Here is a 26,592-nt window from a genome sequence, read left to right as displayed (position 1 = left end):
TGTTGTAGAATATTATAAATTACAGGTTGGTAGATTCAATGAGTTTAGTGTCCTTACTTTGATGACATTTCCACCAGTTCACTAATTATATATTTTCCATTGTATGCCCACCTCTTACTCTTACTACCCAAGAGCGATTCCATTATTTCATATGCTTGCATTTATATATGTATTGAATAGTTTTGAGCGAATCGAAGTCCAGGATAAATTTGATTTGCCGCGAAGGCGAATTTCCTTGTGCTTCTTGGTAGCAAATCGATGTAACCTGAAATAGTGCAAAATAAATAAATAAATCACACTTGACTGATCCATTTGCTCACGATGGGCCAGCCACCGTCTTGCTTGAAGATCTCGCACAAAATCCCGACTGGCGTGATGATGTCATCTCAGGCTGCGAGAGATTTAGTGTCAGATCTTCAAGAAAGATGGCGTAAGCAAATGGATCAGGTAAGTATGATTTTTTTAGTGTTTTCTAAATTTTGCACCGTGTTATGTATATCAGATGCCGGGATCAAGTACGAACGCGGCATCTGAGGGGTACAGTGATGGGGAACGGCACAAGTGCCGCTCCCTGTCATTGCACCCACTACTTACAAAGAAATGCACTTCATGTCAAAGTAATTTGTGATAATCAAATTGTTTAGTAAATTTCGGTGAAGCAGCTGAATTTTCCTATACTTTGCTCATCTCTAGTATTGAATACATTACTTATGTGGGCCAAAAACATTCCTGGATCTCACCTACTATAGCTGTACTGTGAATATTGTCCATAGTCAAGATGTACAACTTAGTTTTAGCAGACCAATTAGTAAATGGACTTGACAAATACTTTTCTAACCTAGAAATATGATCACAAAAGTTGTCATTCACCTTTCCCTACTCTGTTTTCTAGGCCATTTACTCAGCATATGGACGTACAGCGAATGCACTGCCAGGGGCTAAAATAATTTAGAATATGCGATCTACTAATCAGAGTGAAAATGTCCATTTTTAATAAATAATTTTGTAACATCACAGTTTCGTCTTAATGATAGACATACTATCATAAATAACCATAAAAATTCATTGATGTTAAAGAGGACCTTTCACCACTCCTGACAGGCCTGTTTTAATAGCTTTGTGCATTCCCCATGTGATAACAATTCTGAAGAATCTATTCTCATGTCTCTATGTTGTGCCATTCTTTTATTCTTTCTCCTAGAAGTTATGTATGAATTGCTAGCAGTCTGCAGTAAGGGTACAGAGGGGAGGTAACCAGTTGGGGGGTGTACCTGCACAGTTGGAAAATGGCAGCACTGATTGGATAGATTCAGACTGTGCAGGTACACCCCCCCAACTGGTTACCTCCCCTCTGTACCCTTTCTGAAGGCTAATAGCAATTCATACATAACTTCTAGTAGAAAGAATAAAGGAATGGCACAACATAGAGACAAGAGAATAGATTCTCCAGAACTGTTATTACATGGGGAATGCATGGAGCTATTAAAACAGGAATGTGAGGAGAGGTGAAAGGCCCTCTTTAAAGGGGGTTTCTAGGACAGTAATATTGATAGCCTAGCCTTGAACAGCATTCACACAGCCTGAATTATTAACTGGAATGAGTTCATTAGGTGAAATGATCTGAGATGCAGACACCTCAATCATCTTTCTCAGGCAGCAGATTGTGCTGTCTAAACAGTACTCTGCTGCCTAGGAACAATGATTTTCTATAGGAATGAGCAATAGCAACAGCCATCGCTTGTCCTCATACGTGCAGCTGATTGCCAGGAATGAACGCTTACTTCCCGACAATAGGCTGCTCCTCGCAGCATCTAAATGTGGCTTCAGTATAAGCCATTAATAAAAAATCAATGGGAGCCTAGCCCTTGGCACCCCCACCTGTCAGCTGATAGAAGGGGCTGAGGCACTCATTGGAGGCCCTTCATGGTTTACAAGGCACAGCGCTCTACATTTTGTAGTGGTTATCCTTAGAGACTTGGTCAGCGCTTCGCTGGGAAACAATAGCAGGACCTGCCAGTTTTTTCATAGTGATGACAAGGATTCTTGGCTTGAAGCATAGCATTCAACAAATCTAAGCCAGATAATAGAATCAATCAAACCTTTATGCACCTGTACATCAACCTTCTTTGTGATAGGACTGAAAGTATTGGTTCCTCCACTGATGTACACCTTAAGAAAACATGGGTCATCAACAGTAAAAGTATTACTAGATAAAAGCATCCTTTAGTATCATGGAAACATTTTTAATAAAACAATTCACTAGAAGATCGGGCATTTCAGTAAGGACATTTTTATGTTTATCACAAGTCTTGTGTCTCATCCAGGTAATGTAATAAAACCTCCACCTGCAGCTCAGCACATTTATTTGTAAGAGTTAACCATAGTATTTCAGGAGAGTAAAATGCTTCTCTTGCTTAATACAAAGTGATTGATTTCCCTGTTAAAGAAGAGTAAAGACAGCCATTCTCGTCCTACCTGAGAGCAATCTCATCTTCTCTCCTCTCTCTCTCCCTCATCTCCCAAGAAGGAGGATCTGGCCTGAATTTGAATCCCATTTCAGCAACTGAACTATTAAGATGAGATAAAACTCTCAGCAAGGATGATAAAAAAAAAATCAAATTAACTTGAGGCCTGGCAGTAGTGCAATAAACTCAACACTGTTAAAAAGGAAGTATTTTGTATGCGCATTGGAGATAGAACCCAATCATTTCTCCCCCTCCTTGCATCGATAAGACATTTTCTTGTGTGAATATTGGACTAGGTTAATACTTGGTGTATAAAGTTTGATATCAGTAAGACATAATGATGTCCTTTCTGCACATTCTGGTAAATCCTTGATGTTGTAAAATTTAAAATGACAAACATTTGTAATGCACAAGGGACTTAACGTGCAAGGATGGTTGTGGAGCAGGGGAGTCAGTGGCTGCTCTGCTAAAGAGGGGAAAATAAGTATTTGATACACTAGCGATTTTGCAAGTTTTCCCACCTACAAAGAATGGAGAGGTCTCTAATTTTTATCATAGGTACACTTCAACTGTGAGAAACAGAATCTAAAAAAATATCCTGAAAATTACATTGTATGATTTTTAAATAATTTATTTGCATTTTATTGCATTAAATAAGTATTTGATCACCTACCAACCAGCAAGAATTCTGTCTCTCACAGACCTATTAGTTTTTATTTTAGAAAGCACTCCTACTCTGCACTCATTACGTGTGTTAATTGCACCGGTTTGAACTTGTTACCTGTATTAATTGCACCTGTTTGAACTTGTTACTTGTATAAAAGACACCTGTCCACACAAACAATCAATCACACTTCTACCTCTCCACCATGACCAAGACAAAAGAGCTCTCTAAGGACACCAGGGACAAAATTGTATACCTGCACAAGGCTGGGATGGGCTACAGGACAATAGGCAAGCAGCTTGGTGAGAAGGCAACAACTGTTGGCGTAATTATTAGAAAATGGAAGAAACACAAGATGACTGTCAATTTTCTTCGATCTGGGGGTCCATCTAAAATCTCGCCTAGTGGGGTAGGGGTGATTCTGAAAAAGGTCAGGAATCAGTCCAGAACTACACGGGAGGACCTGGTCAATGACCTGAAGAGAGCTGGGACTACAGTCTCAAAGATTTCCGTTAGTAACACAGTACGCCGTCATGGTTTGAAATCCTGCAGGGCACGCAAGTTCCCCCTGCTCACACCAGCACATGTCCATGCCTGTTTGAAGTTCACCAATTACCATCTGGTTGATACAGGGGTGGCATGAGAGAATATCTTGTGGTCAGATGAGACCAAAATAGAACTTTTTGGTATCAACTCCACTCGCCGTGTTTGGAGGAAGAAAAAGGATGAGCACAACTCCAAAAACACTGTCCCAACCATGAAGTACGGGGGTGGAAACATCATACTTTGGAGTTGCTTTTCTGCAAAGGGGACAGGACGACTGCAACCTATTGAAGGAAGGATGGATGGGGCCATATATCGCAAAATTTTGGCCAACAACCTCCTTCCCTCAGTAAGAGCATTGAAGATGGGTCATCCAGCATGACAATGACCCGAAACAGACAGCCAGGGCAACTAAGGAGTGGCTGCGTCAGAAGCATTTCAAGGTCCTGGAGTGTTCCAGTCTCCAGACCTGAACCCAATTGAAAATCTTTAGAGGGAGCTGGAACTCAATGTAGCCCAGCGACAGCCCCGAAACCTGAAAGATCCAGAGAAGATCTGTATGGAGGAGTGGGTCATAATCCCTGCTGCAGTGTTTGCAAACTTGGTCAAGAACTACAAGAAAACGTATGACCTCTGTAATTGCAAACAAAGGTTTCTGTACCAAATATTACGTTCTGTTTTTCTATTGTATTGTATTTCATACAATAAAATGCAAATTCATTATTTAAATATCATACAATGTGATTTTATGGATTTTTTTTAGATTCTGTCTCTCAGGGTTGAAGTGAACCTACAATAAAAATTACAGACCTCTCTATTTCTTGCAGGTGGGAAAACTTGCAAAATCAGCACTGTATCAAATACTTATTTTCCCCACTGTATATAGGTGCTGATCCTGAACACCCATTTCATAAGATGCCAATATACATATTAGTGTCCATGCAGATGTTGTCTTTGGTTGGATTTGATCCCAAGGCAACAGTGCTAACCATACTACAACAACTTCATGTTAAAATGTAGATGGTGAGCAAGTATATCTCTTGGAAGTACAATGCCTTTCATGTCTAAGTGCTCACGTAGTAAAACAGTAATACTCAAAATACTATGAATCATGTATTTTACTTGGATACCTCTAAATTGTCTATGTATGCTATATATATGCTTACCTTGCTTGCTCAATTTCTAAAACTCTTGTTGGTTTCTAGGTTAAACCTGGTATTGTGATGAGTGTAAATGCACTGTAATGTGTAAAGAGGACAGGACAAAACAGGAATGGACAGGTTCCTGTAAGGCAGGGGCATAGCTATGATAGGGCAACCAATCATGTGATAACAAACCACTTTGTGTTGACCACAGTATTCAGATACAGAGTGAGGATAGCAAATTTACCCATCTAACTACTGCTTTTAGAGTTTGCTCTTTTCGGGACAATTGTCTTAATTATGCAGATTTTTAGGAATATATGGAAAGGAAGACTAGGGAGGGGTCTTACAAGTCACTGCATGTTTTACTAGCACCGTTCTCGGTGGCGCTGGTCCATTTCTCCTGCTAATGTTTGTTTACAAGCAGCATCAGTGATGTGCTGGTATGTGGCATGTGACTCGTCTCAGTGGTTCCAGGACATCACTGCGGCTATATATAAACAAACAGTGCCAGGAGAACCATACCAGTGCTGCAGAGAATGGTGCTCGAGAAAGAAGTGAGTATAACGTGTTTGTTAGTTTTTTTATTCTTATTTTAAGCCATTTTAGGTTTTATTAGAGATTTTTCATTTTCTCGGACAAGCCCTTTAATATTTAGTGCTAAATAGATTTTCCATACAAACCTCATTTAAATCTTTAAAATTGCTGATGCATAGATTGACTTGCTCCTTCTTTTGCTGGCCAGCGATGGTCCCGACCGTAGACGTCTTCTGCAGGCTATGGCCTGTGCCTCTCTGCTAGGCCTCCTGGTCTGTCTATAAGGGCACGCCCGCTTGCTCTCGGCCTCTTTGTTTCTTGGGTACGTTTGTACTTTGCCTGCCTCGGCCTGTCTTCTGACTATGAATATTGCCTGATCCCTTGATGCTTTTCCCCAGCTGCTAACTACACCAGGACTATCTCAAAAGGCAGCGGCCTGGTGGTGCCCGTGCAACAAAGACCAGATTCCTGTATGGGGTTAAAGGGTGAAGACCAGGGGACTGCCAGGATAACACCCTTAGAGATAGCCCAAAGCCAGTTACAGATAGATAGATCATACAGTATATAAAAAGTTAAAAGTTAGACAGAAGTTAAACTTTTTAAATATAACATCCCTCCTCCAAAACCTGGAAGACAGAAATTGAATTTGTTTTCATCTCACAGAAATGAGGATGAAATTGATTTTACTTGTATGAAGGCTAGCCATCCTTGATCATAGGTTAGCAAAGTGCTTCTCTATTACCAGAATGACTAATATATGTACCACAACTTTGTCTATGGGTCAACTTAATACTATCTGTTTTCTTCTTAGGTTCTCGACTAAGTATTGGATGTCTCAGACCTGTACTGTCTGTGGGAAAGGGATGCTGTTTGGACTGAAATGTAAAAACTGCAAGTATGTGGTTCAATACAAACCTTGGTAGGACTGTTAAATGACACAAATGGATTTATTCCGGGTCGTGTAGTTCTCTTTAGGTCAGATTATTGATAGATATTTTAATAATATAGGCAATTTCCTCTACAATCTTATAAGCACTCCAAATCGAATGAGTGATTTCAATACAAACGGATGTATTTTAGCTCCAAATGTTATATTTTCTTCCATATTTACAAATAGTCTGATGCATTCTACTTATATATTATCCCGTCAAGAATCTCTCTAGAAATTGCACCATCTTTTCTTTGTGCTTCTACCACTGATATAAGATATAGCTTTATTAGCTTTATTTATCTTCTAAAAGAGGAAAATTGCAATTTTGTAACAACCCCAATACAACAGCACATAACAAACAACAAATAGCAATAAAATAATTATTTACAAATTAACAAATTATAAAAGGAAAAAATGAAAACATTTTGCAATAAATAAATATTAAACTAATACATCCTTCCTATCCTTCAACTCGTTCTCAAACTGTAATTACCAATTATAAAGTGCAAAAACAGAGGGTATAAATGATTTCTAATAGTGATCAGCGCTACAGGTAATTAAATATACAATACCGTACCTTTCTCAAAACTTACTAAGCTGAGCTTTTAACATTTTGTATTATGGATGATTTGGGTTCAGCAGATAGTCTTGAAGTTTTTAATCATTCTTTAATCCACTGTGTCTATAATAATAGTAATAATCTTTATTTATATAGCGCCATCATATTCTGCAACGCTCTACAATCAGAGGGTTCATGTACAGAGTTATAAATAACATAGCAACAAACAAGTCACCAATTAAAACAAAAGCGAGGGTGCTGACTGAAAGAGCTTGCAATCTATGAGGAGATAGGGGTGAAAAGGTGTAAAAGGTAGAAAGTGCTTGCTTTGTACATTGGTCCAACCATCTTAGATATAAAGCTGCATGAGCCAGCCACCAGCTGATATTTGTAGTGCTTCTGAGTGAATGGGGTGTGGTAGATAGGGATCTTCAAAACTATCTAAAGAACTGGCAGCTATATACCCTTCTTAACTAGTTTGCTCAACCTATCTCTGTCCCCGACCCTCTTAGTGCACCCCCAACATACTACAGCAAAAACAGTGCACATTTCCAACATTTTCCCACCTACATTAACCTCTTCCAGACCGGGCCATTTGCCCCCTTCCTGAGCAGGCCTAATTTTGCAAATCTGACATATGTCACTTTATGTGGTAAAAACTTTGGAACGCCTTTACTTATCTAAGCCATTCTGAGATTGTTTTCTCATGATACATTGCACATCACTTTAGGGTCCATTCACACGTCCATAATTTGGGTCCGCATTTGTTCTCATTCACTTTCAATGGGGCTGCAACGGAAGTGAATCCGCATTTCCGTGATCCGCATCCACATTTTCGGGATCCGCATCAGTTTTTTCGGGATCTGTTTTGGGGATCCGCAATTCTGTTCCTGAAAAAAATAGAACATGTCCTATTCTTGTCCGCAATTGCGGACCAGAAAATACATTTTCTATTAGAGTGTCTGTGATATGCGGTCCGCAAATTGCGGATCGCACATTGCAGGTGTCCGTGTTTTGCGGATGTTTGCATGGACCCTTAGTTATACAAAAATCCAAAAGTTAAAGAAAATTTGAAAACAAATCACTGTTTTCTAAATTTGAATCTTTCTGCTTTTAAGACAGATAGTGATACCTCATAATATACTCATTAGTTAACAATCACCATATGTCTACTTTATGTTGGAATCATTTTGGTAATGTAATTTTATTTTTTTGGACTTTAGAAGGTTTAGAATTTTAGAAGCAATTTTTTAAATATTTAAGAACATTTCCAAAATCAATTTTTTTTTAAAGACTAGCTCAGTTCTGAGGTCACTTTGAGGAACTCACATAAACGAAACCACCCTTAAATACCCCATTTAGAAACTACACCCCTCAAACTATTCAAAACTGGTTTTAGAAATGTTGTTAACCCTTTAAGTATTCCACACGAATTAAAGCAAAATAGAAGTGAAATTTATAAATTTCACTTTTTTTTGCAAATTTTCCATTTTAATCAATTTTTTCCTGTAACACATCAAGAGGTAAAAACAAAACAATCCTTGATATTTATTACCCTGATTCTACTGTTTACAGAAACAACCCATATGTGGTTGTATACCGCGGTATGGGCACACGGCAGGGTGCAGAAGGCAAGGAGGGTAGATTTTGCTGGAATGGTCTTAGGGCGCCATGTTGCCATGAAGAGACCCTGAGGTATCCCCACAGTGAAAACCCCCAAAAAGTGACCACATTTTGTAAACTATACCACCCAAGGAATTTGTAAGGGGTGTAGTGAGCACTTTGAGCCAACAGGCGTTTTTTATAGAATTTATAACCCTTGGCTGTGAAAATGAAAAATGACTTTTTTTTACAAGAAAATGGTGCTTTAGGTCCAAACTTTCTTTTTCACGAAAGATAACAGGAGAGTATCCCCATGCTACCCATTTTCTCCTGAATATAGTAACACCCCAGTTGTGGTCGTAAACTGTTATTTTGGGATACGCCAGGGCTCAGAAGGGAAGGAGTGGCATCTGGATTTTCTAGCATGGAATTTTCTGTCATGGTTTTTAAGAGCGATAACTTTTTAATGTTTTTTGTTGACTGAGCTGCATGAGTTCTTATTGTATGCAGGACAAGCTGTAGTTTTTATTGGGGTACCATTTTGGGGTACATTTGACTTTCTGGTAGCTTTTTATCTAATTTTTTGGTAGGTGAACTCACCAAAAAGCTGTTTGGTGCCATTTTTCAAATTTTATTAATTTTTTTACACCGTTCACTTGATTGGGTAGATCATGTGATATTTTTGTAGATCCGGTCGTTATGTCTAGTTTTTGGGTGTTTGTTTACGTTTTACACAATAAGAACATTTTTGGAAAAAAAAAATCATGTTTTTGTGTTGCCATATTTTTTAAATTTTTCTGGCTATGGTCTTGTGTGAGGTCTTGTTTTTTGCGAGATGAGGTGATGTTTTTATTGCTACCATTTTGGGCGACATAAGACTTTTTGTTTGATTGATATTATGTTTTTTGGGGAAGTGAGGTGACTAAAAAAGCTGTTTTGGCGAAGTTTTTATTTGTTTTTTACGCTGTTCACTTGATGAGCTAGATCATGTGATATTTTTGTAGAGCCAGTTGTTACGGATGCGTCAATATAAAATGTCATATTTTTTTTTTTTACGTTTTACACAATAAGAACAGTTTTAGACAAAATAAATCATGTTTTGTGTTGCCATTTTCTTAGAGCCATATTTTTTTAAATTTTTCTGGCTATGGTCTTGTGTGGGGGCTCATTTTTTGCGGGATGAGGTGATTTTTTTTGCTACCATTTTGGGGTAACATTATGTTTTTTGGAAGGTGAGGTAACTAAAAAATCTGTTTAGACGTAAGTTTTTTTAGTTTTTTTTACGGTGTTTACCGTATATATTTTCATAGAGTCAGTCGTTACGGATGCGGTGATATCAAATATTTATATACAGGTCCTTCTAAAAAAATTAGCATATTGTGATAAAGTTCATTATTTTCTGTAATGTACTGATAAACATTAGACTTTCATATATTTTAGATTCATTACACACCAACTGAAGTAGTTCAAGCCTTTTATTGTTTTAATATTGATGATTTCGGCATACAGCTCATGAAAACCCAAATTTCCTATCTAAAAAAATTAGCATATTTCATCCGACCAATAAAAGAAAAGTGTTTTTAATACAAAAAAAGTCAACCTTCAAATAATTATGTTCAGTTATGCACTCAATACTTGGTCGGGAATCCTTTTGCAGAAATGACTGCTTCAATGCGGCGTGGCATGAAGGCAATCAGCCTGTGGCACTGCTGAGGTGTTATGGAGGCCCAGGAGCCTTCGATAGCGGCCTTAAGCTCATCCAGAGTGTTGGGTCTTGCGTCTCTCAACTTTCTCTTCCCAATATCCCACAGATTCTCTATGGGGTTCAGGTCAGGAGAGTTGGCAGGCCAATTGAGCACAGTAATACCATGGTCAGTAAACCATTTACCAGTGGTTTTGGCACTGTGAGCAGGTGCCAGGTCGTGCTGAAAAATGAAATCTTCATCTCCATAAAGCTTTTCAGCAGATGGAAGCATGAAGTGCTCCAAAATCTCCTGATAGCTAGCTGCATTGACCCTGCCCTTGATAAAACACAGTGGACCAATACCAGCAGCTGACATGGCACCCCAGACCATCACTGACTGTGGGTACTTGACACTGGACTTCAGGCATTTTGGCATTTCCCTCTCCCCAATCTTCCTCCAGACTCTGGCACCTTGATTTCCGAATGACATGCAAAATTTGCTTTCATCCGAAAAAAGTACTTTGGACCACTGAGCAACAGTCCAGTGCTGCTTCTCTGTAGCCCAGGTCAGGCGCTTCTGCCGCTGTTTCTGGGGAATGCGGCACCTGTAGCCCATTTCCTGCACACGCCTGTACACGGGGGCTCTGGATGTTTCTACTCCAGACTCAGTCCACTGCTTCCGCAGGTCCCCCAAGGTCTGGAATCGGTCCTTCTCCACAATCTTCCTCAGGGTCCGGTCACCTCTTCTCGCAGCGTTTTCTGCCACACTTTTTCCTTCCCACAGACTTCCCACTGAGGTGCCTTGATACAGCACTCTGGGAACAGCCTATTCCTTCAGAAATGTCTTTCTGTGTCTTACCCTCTTGCTTGAGGGTGTCAATGATGGCCTTCTGGACAGCAGTCAGGTCGGCAGTCTTACCCATGATTGCGGTTTTGAGTAATGAACCAGGCTGGGAGTTTTTAAAAGCCTCAGGAATCTTTTGCAGGTGTTTAGAGTTAATTAGTTGATTCAGATGATTAGGTTAATAGCTCGTTTAGAGAATCTTTTCATGATATGCTAATTTTTTGAGATAGGAATTTTGGGTTTTCATGAGCTATATGCCAAAATCATCAATATTAAAACAATAAAAGGCTTAAACTACTTCAGTTGGTGTGTAATGAATCTAAAATATATGAAAGTCTAATGTTTATCAGTACATTACAGAAAATAATGAACTTTATCACAATATGCTAATTTTTTTAGAAGGACCTGTGTATATATATATATATATATATATATATATTTTTTTTTTTTTTTTTAACTGGCTTAAAGGGAACCTGTCATGTGGATATTTGATTATAATCTAACTAATTATATACAATCATTAACTACTAAAAAGTACCTTAGATGTATTCATTTACTGGTGTGACAGATGGTTACCTCATAATATACACACAAAGATGCCACAGGCCGCATGCTAATGAGCTGATTTGAGTCAGTGAGTACAGCGTTTTTTTAATTCAGAGATATAGCCACTCCCCTGCCCACCTGCTGCTGATTCATATGGAAAAAAAACTGTCAATCAGCAGCAGGTAGGCAGGGATAGTCAGGAGCTCATAAATATTCATGACTCATCATTATTAGCTGGAGCTTTTCAATACAAGATGTTGGCAGATTGACTGGGTCAATTAAAGAAAGTGACCCAGCATTTTGCTAAGAGAATCAGTCACTTATTTATGTTGCCCTTAGTTAGGACACCATAAAACTGGTGACAGGTTCCATTTAATTATTTTTTTTATTTTTTTATTTTTTATTTTACACTTTAGGTCCCCCATAAGGTCATACAAAACCTCTGGGGGACATTTAACTTAACTTTTTTTTCCCACTATTAATTTCTCCTGTAACTGGGGCTGACATAGTATCCCAGGTACAGGGGAAATACACCCCCCAGAGAGGCTGTACAGCAGAATACAGCACTGTACAGCCACAGTGCAGGGCTGACAGAGGTCTGTGGAAGACCCTGCAGCTCTTGCATTCTCCAGGCCCCAGTGGTCATGTGACCACTGGGTCGGGACATGAAGCAGCACATTGCTTGCTGTATACACAGTGCTCATTCAGCGCTCTGTATAAAGTGATCTAGAAGGCAGGGACACACAGGAACAGTTCCTGCCTTCTCTCTTCGGTGCCCTGCTGTCACTGACACTGGGCTCCCCTCTTGGCAGCTGCATGATTAGCGTGCAACTGTTGTCTTTGAAAGGACGTTTCAAAACATCCGATCAGAGATAAACCCGACCGCCCAGGACGTTTATAGTCAATAGGCGGTTAGGAAGTGGTTAAACAATCTAAGCTTCCTGAGGAAATACAGTTGGCATATCCCAGTTTATAGACCTTATCAACATATACCTTCCAATACAACATTTTATCCAAGTGCATTATAGGTCTCCATAAGACTCACGTCCATAAATGTTTATTGGCTTAGCTGTATTATTGTTCCTTCTGAAATCCACAACCATTTATTTTGTCATAGCTACATTAAGGACAAGGTAATTCCTCTTACACCATGTCACAAAATCATTCACCAAATACCTGTATTCTACCTTTGTTCCTCCTCTAACACATCCTACTATCGCCAAGTCACACTAAATCTTTTAAAGTTGACATAATTCAGTATTATACAGTGCATTCAGAAAGTCTTCAGATCCTTTCACTTGTTCAAATTTTTTTATGTTGTGGCCTTGTGCTAAATTTAAAGAAAATTCTAATTTCCCTATCATGCTGCAATCAATACCCCATAATGACAAAGTAAAAGCAGAATATTTAAATATTTATTGAAAAGGAAAGATAAAATCTGGCATTGACATAAGTATTCACACCCTTAACTGAGTACTTAGTTGAAGCACTTTTGGCAGCAATTACTGCGTATAGTCTTTTTGGGTATGATGCCACACCTGGATTTGGGGAGTTTGCACACCTGGATTTGGGGAGTTTCTTCCATTCTTCTCTGAAGATACTATCAAGCTCTGTAAGGTTGGATGGGGACCTTCGATGGACAGCTGTTTTCAGGTCTGTCCAAAGATGTTCGAATGAGTTCAAGTGAGGGCTCTGGCTGGGCCACTGTCACGACGGGGAGTGGGAGAACCTCCCCACCGCGCAATGCCCTAAGCTAACGGGCCGCAATGCAGGGAAAAGGGAGCTGGTCACCTCTTAAAGCTTCCCTCAACAGGCCCTAGTCTTCTAGCTGTATGAGCCCCCTTCAAGGGTAAGAGGACTCATACCCACGTGCCTAGAGGTCTAGGAATCCCTGCATTGCCCTACAGATGGTGACAAGGCAGAGAATACCTGTACATCCACGACACGGATGACAGGCGTCTCCAGAGGCCCAGTATCTGACAGGGTGCAAGACTATGGGTGAAACAGTACGGCAGGTAAGTAACACAGCAACATAACATATGCTATCCACCCTTACCTGCCGCAGCCGAGATGGAAGGACGGCTCCAGGCTGGGAAGCCCACAGTCTTGCTTCTGCTTAAACCCCTCCGGGAAAGCAAGACCCTTTCGGAGCAGGCACACCACAACACAAACCTCCAAACAAGGACCACACCAAAACAACATACACCAGGTGAAGGAGGGATAACAGAAACACACTGGAGGGGACACACAGACAGAGCATGGGAAACAATATAACAAATAAGGATGGCTCACACAGACAGGAACATTCAGCCAGGGAGCAAAGCTCCTACACAGACTGACAAGCAAACTGTGACCTCAGGGTCCAACACACCAACATATAAGGAGGCCAGAGGTCACACCCACCACACCACTAATCATTAACCCTGTGTAAACCAAAATGGGGAAACACCACAGCCAAGGAAAAATGCCTCACATGCAAACCACGTTGCCAACGGCAACCGCACGCGCAGACACAGAGTCACGACCTTACCAAGGGTCGTGACAGCTACTAAAGTTGTTCCTAAACCACTCCTGTGTTGTTTGGGCTGTGTAATTAGGATTATTGTCTGGTTGAAAGGAAACCTAAGCCCAGTCTGATGTCCAGAGAACTCTGGATCAAGTTTTCATAATATCTCTGTACTTTGCTCGATTCAGCTTCACTGTAGTGACCACTGAGTTTTTGGTCACCTCTTTAAAGGATAACTGTCACACTTAGACCCTAATTTCAATTTTCATATGTGTAGTTACTAATACCATGATATTCCAGAATCAGTTACTATTAGACTGACTTACCCTATATTTAATAAGATTCAGCCCTTAGCAACCAGTCTGCATAAAACTGCAATTTCACTATTCAGTTAAGATGACCGCCACTGCCCTCACCCTGAGGCTAATCCTGCCTGCCCTCACTAGCCAGTAACAATAGCCCCCCAAAAGTGTCAGTAACCAGAGCCCTCCCCCCTAAAGGGTTAATCTCCTGCAGCACAAAGGGGTCCTCTTACCACATGTTGCTTTAATTTATACACTGAGCAGATGGCAGATCTCCCTTCCCTGGTCTGCGCTGCTTCAACTCTGCATTGTCCAGCTCTGCTGAGTGAGGGAGCGTCTGCCAAGCGCAGGGACAGGGAGAAGTGTACACAGCCCAGGCACTGTTATCAGCTGCTGGGGAGGACCTGGCTTTAATCATTTACTAGTCCCTGGCTGTCTGTAATCTGACCTTGCACGCAGCGTCCTCCGTCCTTTAACACATAGACGGACCATGCCTAGCAACCCTATTTTAAGCACAGGTAAAAATAGGCAGTGCAGGGAACAAAACTGTGGAATTAAGGGGTAATTGAATACACAGTGAAAAGTTGACATAGGGCCACCAAGAAGAAATAAACACAATCCAATACTCCCAAAAAAATATATATGACAGTTATACTTTAACCAAGGCCCTTTTCCTCAGATTACTTAGTTTGGAGGAGTGGCCAGTCTTGGAAGGGCTCTGGTTGTTCCACCCTACCATCTAAAAATTATAGAGGCTACTGTGCTCTTGGGAACTTTCAGTGCAGCAGACATTTTTGTATCCTTCTCCAGATCTGTGCCTTCACACAATCATGTCTCTGGGCACTACAGTAATGTTTTACTTCCTCGTGGCTTGGTTTTTGCTCTGATATGCATTGGCAGCTGTGAGATCTTATATATACAGGGCTGTGTCTTTCCAAATCATGTTCAAGCAACTGAATCTACCACAAGTGGACTCCAATAAAGGTGTAGAAAAATCTCAAAGATGATAAAGAGAAATTGTAGGCCGTCAGAGCTAAATTTCAAGTGTCATAGCAAATGGTCTGAATACTTGTGATTATTATTTTTTTTCTTAACAAATTTGCAAACAATTCTAAAACTCTGTCATTAAAGGGAACCTGTCATCAATTTTATGCTGACCTCACTGAGGCAGCATAAAATAGTGACACAAATTCTGATTTCAGCGGTGTGTAACTCATGAGCTAAAAGTAAGTGGCTGCTGAGAACCAGCATCATAATCATTGCAGTCCAGGCTTTGAAAAGAGTCCAGTCTACCTGAGAAGAGTCATGGTTATTCATAATCTCCTGCTCTCTCACCCATCTGCTGATGATTGGCAGTTCTCTCCTAGAGAGAAAGGGAGAAAACTGGGTAGAAGACTGTCAGTCATCAGCAGGTGGGCAGGGAGAGCAGGAACTCATGAATAACCATGACTCTTCTCAGGTGGCCGTGACTCTTTTCCAGGCCCAGTCTGCAATGATTGGGAAGTTGGTTCTCGGCAACCACTTACTTTTAACTTTTAAATCACAGACCCCTGAAATCAACTCGCCTGTCTCTAATTTATACTGCCGTTAGTATGGGTAGCATAAAGTTGATGACAGGTTCCCTTTAAGTGCAGAATGATGGGGAAAACAAGGCCGCAATGTAAAATATGAAAAAGTGATTTAAAGACATTTCTAATGCAATGTAGCTAAAGTCAGCAGTATGCATAAACTTCAAGAAGGGAGACAGCACCAATCCCTGAGTTACACCAGTGTCACACAGCACAGTCTCTGAAATACCTGTCCCTTAACCTTAGAGGATTGGGTGATTTTCCATTTTTGCTTTTTTATTTTCACTCCCCACCTTCCCAGAATCATAACTTTCCATTCACATAGCCTTCTGAGGGCTTATTTTTTGCAGGACAAGTTGTACTTTCTAATAGCACCATCTACAGTTGCATACAATGTAGTGGGAAGCAGGATAAAAATTCCAAATGTGGTGGAATTGGAAAAAAACGCAATTGTGCCACAGTTTTTTTTTTTTTTTTTTTTTTTACGGCATTCACCGTGCAATAAAATGTACCTGTTACCTTTACTCTCCAGGCCAGTATGATTACTGAAAACAAATTAAACAATTAATCACCATATTCTGACCCCTATACCATTTTGAAATGTGTGTGACTTTTTGATCACTTTTTTTCTGTTATGCCATTTACCATGTGGGATTAATATTGTTGTATTATAATAGTACTAGTGTTTTTGCACGCAGCGATGTCCATGATGTGTATTTTTTTATTGGTCAAGTATTTTGATTTTGGGGAATGTGGGGGGAGATTTGAACTTTTATATACAGTATAGATATAATTTTTTTTTTTTTTAGCGTTTTTTTCTTTATTTTTTACTTTTTATAAGTCACCCTGGGAGACTATAACTGGCAAACATTAGATTGCCCATTGTGTTCATTGATGGCTATTAGGCTTGAGCCAATCGGGTTCAGACCACTCTGTCTGATCCAGATTCATTTGAAAAGTTTATTTAGAATATGTTCTCCGTACCGCAATAAAAAGTATTGGCTCCACTGAGGCCTTGTTATTCAGCAGTGCCAATATATTTTATGGCAGTATGGAGCTGCTATTCTAAACAAGGTTTTCAAACGAATTGGGTTCAGATAGAGCAGCGAGCGGGCGCCATGTTTAAAGACACAACTTCCATTTGTACATGTATGGCAATGTATGAGGTCGCAATAGGGTTAACCAAAAATCTGTGGTCTGTTACCTAAAGGGGTTGGCCCATTTTATACATTGGGGGTATATCGCTAGGATATGTCCCCATTGTCTGATAGTTGCAGGTCCTGAACAGAGTCTGTACAGTGGAGGAGCAGCATGCTATTTTTTTGGATGTTCCATAGAAATGAATGGGAAACGCACTCCACAAGAGCAGCCACAACTCTATTCACTTCTATAGGGCTGATGGAAATAGCTGAACCAGGACTATTTTCAGCAGTCCCATAGAAATAAATGGAAGGAGGGCTGCGCATGCACGGACACTCTCTTTCACTTTGCAAGCTCTGTGCTAGAGATAGGTGCGGGTTCCAGAGGTGGGACCTGCACATATTAGACATTGGGGGCATATTGTAGCAATATGCTTCTAATGTATGAGATGGACCAACCCCTTTAAATAGCCAACAGTCCATTTACAGTATTTTTGGACTATCAGACTTTTTAGCAGGAACAAAAATCTTGCTTAAAATTGCCTGCATTTTATAGTCCAGCTGTACCAGACCCCAAATTGCTTAAGGACCCATGACGTAGGTGTACGTCATGGGTCCAATCCCTAAACATGGCCTCGCAGCGGGCGCCTTAGCCACGGGGTTTCTGCTATATGCCATAAGGCTGATTGCATACATCTTACCCTTCAGATGCCGTGGTCAAATGCAGACCGGAGCCGGAAGTCACGCACTTGCGGTCCGGTAACAGCTTTCCCCGGCTGAGATCAGTGAATCTGTTATGTTGCGCTAATTGACCGAAGCCTCAAGCAGGCTTCAGAGTCAATTAGATGTATATATCAATAAGGGTGATATATACAAGGGTGGCAGCCTTGTATTGATATAGTGCAAATTAAGTCTTCAATGATGGCTATTTAGCCATCACTGAATACTATGGGCAATAAAATTATTGTCAGTTATCACCCAAGGTGACTTAAAAAAAAATGTAAATTAAGTTTTTACAAATATAAAAAAAAATCAAATCACCCTCCCCTTTACTTAAAATAAAAATACTTAACCAATAAAAAAAATAAACATCATGGGCATCGCCGCGTGCAAAAATGCCCATACAATTAAAATATAACAATATTAATGGCATAGGCAAATGGCGTAGCGGGAAGAAAAAATTTAAACAGTCAATTTGGCATTTTTTATGTCACTTCAACTACCCAATAATTTTTTGTTAGTAAAACACTTAAAATTGGTATCATTTAAAATAACAGATCGTCCCACAAAAAATGAGCTCTCACACAGCACCGTACACATATCTACAAAAAAGTTATAGGGGTCAGAATATGGTTATGAAAAAAAAATATATATTCGTATTAAAACGCAAGAAAAATTATGCTAGTGTGGTATCTTTGGAACTGTACTGGCCTGAAGAATGAAGATAACAGGTCAATTTTACCGCATAGTGTACAGTGTAAAAAAATAAATAAAAAACCTTTATTAGAATTGCGTTTTTTTCCCCAATTCTACCCCATTTGGAATTTTTTTTACCGCTCCCTACTACATGATATGCAACCGTAAATGGTGCCATTAGATAGTACAACTTGTCCCGCAAAAAATAAGCCCTAATAAGGCTATGTGAATGGAAAAATATAAAAGTTAGGACTATAGGGAGACGGGGAGTGAAAAATTAAAACGCAAAAATGGAAAATCCCAGGGTCCTTAAAGGGTTAATGATCTAAAGAGTGCTAATACGGTGCTTTGTTAGATCAATGAGAGATCTGTGCGTCTGCACATTTCTCTCTCTCCGTGCCTGACACCGATCCGTGTAATCATTGGAGGAAGGAGAGAAGACTAAAAGATGATTCAGCTAATGGAGACGAAGGTCCCCAGGCAGCAGGGAAATACATGAAGGCTCTGACTTAGTGTAGCTAAAGGACCTTTGATGATATTACCTGTAGGAAGAGTTAGACCAATAAAAAGAAGAGGACTACACAATGGGTACCGTATGGTACATCGTAACTTCTGATGTTTATTGTGATATTAATACGTCTATCATGTGACCTTATGCACCAGCGCTGGATTGCCAGGAGCTGACTGAATACTATTAACTCCCCTCTACCCTAGACCAGTAAAGTTAGTGACATTGACCCCTCTGCTGCATTAAACTACCAGGGAAGCTTTAGTTAGTGGAATATATTGTTGTACTCTTCTGCTGTCTAAACCTGGGGGGGTCTTATGGTCTGGGGGGTCTTATAGTCTGAGCAATATGGTATTAATTGGAATCTCTACAGCAAACATCTGAAGCTTTCTCCTTGATAATTTAGGCTGGATAGTATTAAAAGCACAAAAAAAAATAAAAAAGTACGGTAACTATCACAACATTGCCTTCCCCTCCAAATAAGAATGGATCCTCTGCAACAAATACATAACCGCATCATCAACCCCTATCCTTGGTATGCGAATTGACATGGGTCACAGCACAAGAACGTATAGTTATTTTTTCCAGACAATTTATTTAGGTCATTAACATATACGAGTATAAATTATGATTAGTAACAGACGGTCTATCTCCAAACCCTGCTGTTTTCTGCAGCGCAGCCACCATAACCCTGTGTGGCCTGTTATGTCTTTTTTTGTGCCTTTTATTTTCACCTTCACACTTTAGATTTAACAAATAAATCTAATGGCCAAGAACAGTCATGAGCACACCACTAAATAACAGGTCTTTTTTCAGTATGAAATGCAGAGACATCAGTCAGATGCTTGACTCTGTTTTGTATTTGGAAATAACCTTCACAAAGTTCTCAGCGGCTGTGACTGTAATAGAGTGAACTCAATTTCCAGCATAAAAATGAAAACGAGGACAAAATCAATCTTAAAAACGATAGGTAGTTGATCACACATACTTCCCAAACTACGGCACAGTCATATTTACTAAGGAGTGCGGTAGAAAAACTCATCCAAACTTAGCATCTTGGTAAGTGCTGTCTGCTTTCTTTTACCATCAAACGGGAATAGTAAAATGATATATACAATTGGAGTATGAACTATCTTGAGTAAAAAAAAAAAAAAACCTTCATAGAAAAAGTTTAAATTTATAGTTTTGGATATTGTTTTTATTGATTTTTTTTCTGCTCCAGTGTGCTGCTCAACTTATAAATGATATGGACATACTGGATATGTTCTCCCTGAAATTTGCATGAATATGCGATGACAGATGACAGGTCAACTCCCTGCATGTTTTATATGATTAATAAAGGTTCTCTAAATGAGCTATTAACCTAATCATCTGAATCAACTAATTAACTCTAAACACCTGCAAAAGATTCCTGAGGCTTTTAAAAACTCCCAGCCTGGTTCATTACTCAAAACCGCAATCATGGGTAAGACTGCCGACCTGACTGCTGTCCAGAAGGCCATCATTGACACCCTCAAGCAAGAGGGTAAGACACAGAAAGAAATTTCTGAACGAATAGGCTGTTCCCAGAGTGCTGTATCAAGGCACCTCAGTGGGAAGTCTGTGGGAAGGAAAAAGTGTGGCAGAAAACGCTGCACAACGAGAAGAGGTGACCGGACCCTGACGAAGATTGTGGAGAAGGACCGATTCCAGACCTTGGGGGACCTGCGGAAGCAGTGGACTGAGTCTGGAGTAGAAACATCCAGAGCCACCGTGTACAGGCGTGTGCAGTAAATGGGCTACAGGTGCCGCATTCCCCAGGTCAAGCCACTTTTGAACCAGAAACAGTGGCGTTAGCGCTTGACCTGGGCTACAGAGAAGCAGCACTGGACTGTTGCTCAGTGGTCCAAAGAACTTTTTTCGGATGAAAGCAAATTTTGCATGTCATTCGGAAATCAAGGTGCCAGAGTCTGGAGGAAGACTGGGGAGAGGGAAATGCCAAAATGCCTAAAGTCCAGTGTCAAGTCCCCACAGTCAGTGATGGTCTGGGGTGCCATGTCAGCTGCTGGTGTTGGTCCACTGTGTTTTATCAAGGGCAGGGTCAATGCAGCTAGCTATCAGGAGATTTTGGAGCACTTCATGCTTCCATCTGCTGAAAAGCTTTATGGAGATGAAGATTTCATTTTTCAGCACGACCTGGCACCTGCTCACATAGAGAATCTGTGGGATATTGAGAAGAGAAAGTTGAGAGACGCAAGACCCAACACTCTGGATGAGCTTAAGGCCGCTATCGAAGCATCCTGGGCCTCCATAACACCTCAGCAGTGCCACAGGCTGATTGCCTCCATGCCACGCCGCATTGAAGCAGTCATTTCTGCAAAAGGATTCCCGACCAAGTATTGAGTGCATAACTGAACATCATTATTTGAAGGTTGACTTTTTTTGTATTAAAAATACTTTTCTTTTATTGGTCGGATGAAATATGCTAATTTTTTTAGATAGGAATTTTGGGTTTTCATGAGCTGTATGCCAAAATCATCAATATTAAAACAATAAAAGGCTTGAACTACTTCAGTTGTGTGTAATGAATCTAAAATATATGAAAGTCTAATGTTTATCAGTACATTACAACGGTGCCAATCTGCTGAGCGCGCTGAAACATTGCAAAATGACACAAGTGCCGTGCATGGCACACGTCCTGAACTTAGTCGTGCAGCGATTTGTTGCCAAATACCCCGGGGTCCAGGACGTCTTGCGGCAGGCCAGGAAAATCTCTGGCCATTTTAGAAGATCTTACACTGCCATGGCTCGCCTTGCTGACGTTCAGAGGCGACACCACTTGCCCGTCAGACGTCTGATTTGTGACTACCCGACGCGTTGGAACTCCACCTTGTATATGCTTGATAGGCTGCTCCAGCAGCAACGTGCCATCAACGACTACCTGTATGAACTCTGCAGCAGGACAGGTTCTGGGGATTTTTTTTTTTTTTTCACCGCGCCAGTGGCTGCTCACGCGCGACGCATGCAGACTTCTGCGGCCATTTGATGAGATCACCAAACTGGTCAATTGCAGCCAGGGCACCATCAGTGACATCGTACCTTACGTCTTCTTTCTGCGTGCAGTGAGTCGTGTCAGTGATCAAGCCGTCAAGGAGCAGGAGCAGGAAGATGAGGAAGTCGCAATGCTGAATGAATTTCCAGGGGGCTACTCCATCTGAGACAAGTCAGCAAGAGTCTGAAGAAGAGTCAGTGGAGGAAGGTGGCTGGGTGGAGGAGGAGGAGGAGCAAGAAGAGCAGGCTTTAAACTTTTCGGGGATTCCTAGTGTTGTCTGTGGCTGGGGGGAGGAGACCAAGGATGACATTCTCCTGGGAGATGAGCAGGAGTCAGGGCACTCCACCGCTTCCAATTTAGTGCAAATGGGGGCCTTCATGCTCCAGTGTTTGAAGAGGAACCCCCGTATAAAAAGCATAAAGATCAAGGACCTGTACTGGGTGGCAATGTACTTAGACCCCCGGTACAAATTCAAAATGGCAGACATGTTACCAGCATCACAGAGGGCTGTCAGAATGCAGTATTTCCAGGCCTCGCTGCGAGAGATGCTGCATTCTGCTGTTGCAGGCACTGGCAGAGGAATTTCCACCCACAGCGAAACAGGTGCAGGTACTAATCCTATTGCACCTGCAAAAAGAGGGTGGTTTAAAGATGTGTTGGTCACTTCGGATATGAGATCATACTTGCAGCGAACCCATCGACAGCCGCCCTCCGGATCCAGCCTCAGGGAACACCTAGACCGACGGGTGTCCGACTACATCGGGTTAACAGCCGATGTGGACGCTCTGAGAAGCGAGGAACCCGTTGACTACTGGGTGTGCAGGCTTGACCTGTGGCCAGAGCTGGCACAATTTGCAATGGAACTCTTGGCTTGCCCCTCATCGAGTGTCCTGTCTGAAAGGATGTTCAGCGCAGCAGGGGGATCGTGACCGATAAGCACACTCACCTAGCTCACGACAGTGTAGACTACCTCACATTTAAAAAAATGAATGAGGCATGGATCTCGAAGGAATTTAACACCTGTGATGACCACGTGTAATTGAATTTCCTCATGCAAGCCCACACATATCCGCCACCTCCCAGAACAAAGAATGGTCCTTGCCTTATGTATATAATGCGGCATAAAAGGCCTAATTTATGTGGCCTGTACTGGCCGACTGTTACATAGTTATCCTGTGACCGCCTAATGTACGTACCTCCAGCCACAGAATCACAAGTTATTTTCTGTCAGGTGAATGCCTAATTTTTGTGGCCTGTACTCCAGTGGCCTACAGTAAACATTTTATTCTGTGACCCCCTAATTTACCTCCACCACATAATCACAAGTTCTTTTCTGTCAGGTGAATTCTTAATTTTTTGGGCCTGTACTGGCCTACAGTTATATATTTATCCTGTGATCGCTTAATGTACCTCAAGCCACAGAATCCAAAGTTCTTTGCTGTCAGGTGAATGCCACTTGCCTATTTTTTGGGGCCTGTACTGGCCGACAGTTAAATATTTATCCTTTGACTGTCTAATATACCTCCAGCCACAGAATCCAAAGTTCTTTCCTGTCAGGTGAATGCCTATTGGCTAATTTTTGGGGCCTGTACTGGCCGACAGGTAAATATCTATCCTGTGACCGCCTAATGTACCTCCAGCCACAGAATCACAAGTTATTTTCTGTCAGGTGAATGCCTAATTTTTGTGGCCTGTACTCCAGTGGCCTTCAGTAAAAAAAATTATCTGTGACCGCCTAATGTACCTCCAGCCACATAATCACAAGTTCTTTTCTGTCAGGTGAATGCTTAATTTTTGGGGCCTGTACTGGCCTACAGTTTACATATTTATCCTGTGATCGCCTAATGTACCTCCAGCCAGAGAATGCAAAGTTCTTTGCTGTCAGGTGAATGCCTATTGCCTAATTTTGGGGGCCTCTACTTGCCGACAGTTAAATTTTTTTTATCTCTAATAATCACACCCCTGTCTCACTCCTCTGCCTCTCATTATGGTGGCGTATGAACCGCATTCACCAAAAGGACCTTCTAATGTCACAGAATCATGTGACTGTGCCCCCCAGCCTTTACTGTGCCCCTCACCCCATACTGTGTCCCCTTATACCCTGCATTGTGCCCTCTTACCACACCCTGTGCAGTGCCCCTAGTCATGTACTGTGCCCTCGTATATCCTTTTATCCCGTCACGGTATGGCGGTGTTATCTGGTCATTGTACAGAGGTGTTATCCGGTCAATGTATGGTAGTATTCAATAACTGGATGGCCATAACTGTATCCCTTTCCCTGCCCACGCCATCCTTTTTTAGACCTAGCATGAGCGGGAAAAATATGCAGATTGCGGCGTTAAGGACCTTTGCGCCACAATCTGTGTCAGAAATACGCCTATCATAAACGTATTTCTATATAAATAGACCACCTAATTGTATTATTATTCGGAGGTAGGGCTAATATTTTTATGTTATATAGATTCTAGTGTATTATACTGTGCCTTGTATTTCACAGTAGGAAATGATCCTTGGGAAGCACAGTCCTCATCCCTGACCACCAGGACCAGGTAGCACTCTGTCAGTACATAGCGGCCTCTCCTCTCCTCCACTCTGCTCCGCTTTGTACTGGTGCTTATTCTGACACTAGGGCTGGGTTCACATCCTATTTTTGCCATCCATTTAATGCATACCAAAAATGTATGCGTTAACAGATGCCTCAGACTGATGCCGTAATCACCATACAGTTCCATGGTAGAATTTTTTTTTACATTAACATATGCATTTTTCTAGGCTCCAGCAGGGCACATTTTTGAGAGTTTCCCTTTAAGATGCATAAAAATGGCCCCTGATTAAAATAAACATTTTTGTGGGAATTTTTGCCAATGATCCCCCTCTGGTATATCACTGTCCATGTTGTGGGACTATTTGTGTACTTCTAGTAAGTGTTTGATGGCTGCAAACATGACCGAAAGGTTTTTCAGGTTCGCCTGCCATTATAGTGATTGGGGCCCGCCACGAACGCGCGGTTTGCGAACATTTAATCGCAAACGCGTGTTTGCGAATCATCCCGGCCGATGTTCGTCCATCACTAGTAATGACCTTAGGGAATGAGTAACTTTTTTCAGCTATATGTTATATATAACACAGTACTTTTCTCTTGACTATATTTATAATAACCATCTGTCTGGCCAATGGCTTTTTAGGCATTTCCCCCCTGGACCTGCGTATATGTTGTTCACTAGTAAAATACAGTAGTTCCTAAAACCTTCAAAAGTTACGTACTACTACTGCTACGTGTGATATAATATTAATTTTACATGCTATTATTTCTACTCATTTTTCTTTAAAAAATGATGTTAAATAATGTTAATATTTTGATGTTCTCAAATTAGTTAGGTAAGCCTAAAGGGGTTGCCCGTTTTTTTGTTTTGTTTTTTCCCCCTGCTCAGCAATATCTTTGAAGAGATCTATACTTACCTGCTGCCTGCCACTCCGTGGTTCCCGGGATGTCTTCCACATGAATAAAGTCATGTGTGGCAGCATAGCCAATGACAGCCCAGCAGTCATGTGTCACTTACGGACACGTCACAGTTTAGTCTGCAGCAGTGCAGTTGACCTAGTCCGTGCAGAAGTTGTCAGACTGGGATTGAAAGTCCAATGAAGACAGCCCGGGAGCCATGGAAAGGATCAGCAAGAAGCAGGAATGTATAGATCTCGTTACAGGTATCACTGTGGGAGGGGGGCAGGCGACAGAGTAATTCTTACTCTATGTAGGTACTGATGCCCTAGGTGCCCTATTTGAATTGACCAAGACCAATCAGCGATAACTATATGAGTCCTAGAAACATCTAGGCAACTTACCTTTAAAGTGAGTCAGTCATCAGAAAATTCACTGTTAAATCAGACACAATGCCTTGTAGGGCTAGCTCAGCTGAATGTAATGATACCTTTCACTTACCGATCTGTTGCTTCATTCTGGAGAAAAAGTACTTTTATTCCATATGTAAATGAGCAGTTAAGTGCACTGAGGGCAGACCCAAGCGATTCTGTACCCCCTTGCTCCTCCAGCCTTGATTGATAGGGCCAGGCAGCTGACTAACTATAATTTGCTATTGTGTTCACTTACATATTACTTTTTATAATAACTAGTTTATGATGTTTCCTTCTCCATTTTAGACTAAAGTGCCACAACAAATGCACCAAAGAGGCCCCTCCATGTCATTTATTAATTATACATCGGGGAGGTATGTATCCTGTTTGTACAGAGATTTCAGTTGTAAGATATTAGCAGAATGAGGACTTACTACATTTTTCAGATTTTCACTAAATTTTGAAAGCTAATGTTTAGATGACCTCAGTCAAAAGAAAAAGGGAAAAGTGTGGTACTGTGTTAGCCAGTCGAAAACTGGTTTAGTGTTCTTAGGCTACTTTCACACTTGCGTTCAGAGCGGATCCGTCTGGGGTCTGCCCAGACAGATCCGCTCATATAATGCATACGATGGATCCGTTCAGAACTTGTTGAAAAAATACTAAGTGTGAAAGTAGCTTCAGACTGATAATGCTCCGTGCCTTTCTGTGATCTCTTTACTACGAAATCACAGTCACTGTGATTTCGTAGTAAAG

General features: G+C 41.0%; 1 protein-coding gene across 1 annotated transcript in view; it reads left to right on the top strand.

The window, feature by feature from the left end:
* Positions 1-26,592, top strand: part of KSR2 (kinase suppressor of ras 2) — a 569,936-nt gene that overhangs the window by 371,106 nt on the left and 172,238 nt on the right. The window contains exons 7-8 of the mRNA XM_044290777.1: positions 6,163-6,246; positions 26,146-26,213. Of these exons, the coding sequence (XP_044146712.1) occupies positions 6,163-6,246; positions 26,146-26,213 (152 nt within the window). The remainder of the gene's footprint in view (positions 1-6,162; positions 6,247-26,145; positions 26,214-26,592) is intronic.

This window comes from Bufo gargarizans, chromosome 1, assembly GCF_014858855.1.
Source record: "Bufo gargarizans isolate SCDJY-AF-19 chromosome 1, ASM1485885v1, whole genome shotgun sequence".
In the NCBI taxonomy this organism is placed as follows: domain Eukaryota; kingdom Metazoa; phylum Chordata; class Amphibia; order Anura; family Bufonidae; genus Bufo; species Bufo gargarizans.
Note: the sequence above shows the minus strand (reverse complement) of the source record. Positions and strands in the feature narration are given on the sequence as shown.